The 1,386-nt window shown below is 54.4% G+C and overlaps 1 protein-coding gene across 1 annotated transcript; it reads right to left on the bottom strand.

Annotated features, from left to right (window-relative positions):
- Positions 1 to 231: 231 nt before the first annotated feature.
- On the bottom strand, positions 232 to 615 carry LOC136499737 (uncharacterized). Its single transcript, XM_066495286.1, has one exon. The coding sequence runs from the start codon at positions 613 to 615 to the stop codon at positions 232 to 234; it is 384 nt and encodes a 127-aa protein (XP_066351383.1).
- Positions 616 to 1,386: the final 771 nt, after the last annotated feature.

The following is a 1,386-nucleotide window of genomic DNA, read 5'->3' as shown; positions in this document are numbered from 1 at the left end:
GGGGTGGTATACTTCCTTGATGAACCCGACCGCCAAAAGCTTTGCTATCTCCTCACTGATGGCCCTATGTTTCTCCTCGTCGAAGCGACGCAGGCGCTGCCTCACTGGCTTGGAACCTGGCCTGATCTTCAAGGCATGCTCGGTGACTTCTCTTGGAATGCCTAGCATGTCTGAGGGTCTCCATGCAAAGATGTCTTTGTTAGCGTGGAGGAAGTCGGTGAGCATGCTTTCCTATTTGGAGGAAAGTGTGGTGCCGATGCGCACCACTTTGCCCTCGGAGCCGCTAGGGTCTATGAGGACCTCCTTGGTGCCCTCTATAGGCTCTAAAGACCCGGGCGACCGCTTGGGGTCAGGCGCTTCTTTGATGACCTCCTCCCTATTAGTCACAAGCTCTTTGGAGGCGAGAATTGCCATCGCGTGTTCGCAGCACTCGACCTCACACTTGTAGGTGTGTTGGAAGGAGGTACCAATGGTGATGACCCCACATGGACATGGCATCTTCAACTTCAGATAGGTGTAGTTGGGGATGGCCATGAACTTCGTGTAGCATGGACATCTCAGGATGGCATGGTAGGTCCCGTGGAACCCGACCACCTCGAAGGTAAGGGTCGCCATCTTATAATTGGTTGGATTCCCGAAGGTGATGGGCAGATCAATCTACCCAACTGGCATGGCCTGCTTTCTAGGCACGATGCCATGGAAAGGCGCCCCAATCGGCTAGATGCGTGATTGGTCGATGCCCATGGCGTTGAGCCTTTTACGTACATGATGTTGAGGCCGCTGCCTCCATCCATCAGCACCTTGGTGAGCCACTTTGTGCCGATGATTGGGTCGACCATGAGCATGTATCTTCCTAGCTACAGGACGCTTTCTGGGTGGTCGGTCTGATCAAAGGTTTTGGCGTACTCCAACTATCGGAGGAAGGAAGCCATGGCCAGCTCGGATGTATAGACCTCATGGCATGCAAGCTTCTGATAGCTCTTGAAGTGGTAGGCCGTTGACCCTCCAAAGATCATGAGGTAGCCATCTAGCGTCAAAAATCTAACATCCTTCCCATCAGCGTCATCTGTGGCCGCCTTGGGCTCCTTCCTGTGCTCCCCCTTGTTCGAGCCTCTGGATAAGAACCGCTTCATGAGGACACAATCCTTGTATAGGTGCTTGACGGGGAAAGCAAGGCTCGGGCATGGCCCTTCGAGTAGCTTCTTAAAGTGGTCCAGGGTACCCTCGGTGGGCTTCCGACCCCCCTTGTGGTCAATAGTGGCCATGAGTGAGCCCTCACACCGCTGCTTATTCTTCTTCTTATTGGGGTAGATGGGGGCACCTTCATTGGCATCCTCGTCCCGCTTTGCCTTGCCCTTAGGGCGGTCGAAAATCGCCCTGACCGCC

Source organism: Miscanthus floridulus, chromosome 13, assembly GCF_019320115.1.
Source record: "Miscanthus floridulus cultivar M001 chromosome 13, ASM1932011v1, whole genome shotgun sequence".
Classification (NCBI taxonomy): domain Eukaryota; kingdom Viridiplantae; phylum Streptophyta; class Magnoliopsida; order Poales; family Poaceae; genus Miscanthus; species Miscanthus floridulus.
Note: the sequence above shows the minus strand (reverse complement) of the source record. Positions and strands in the feature narration are given on the sequence as shown.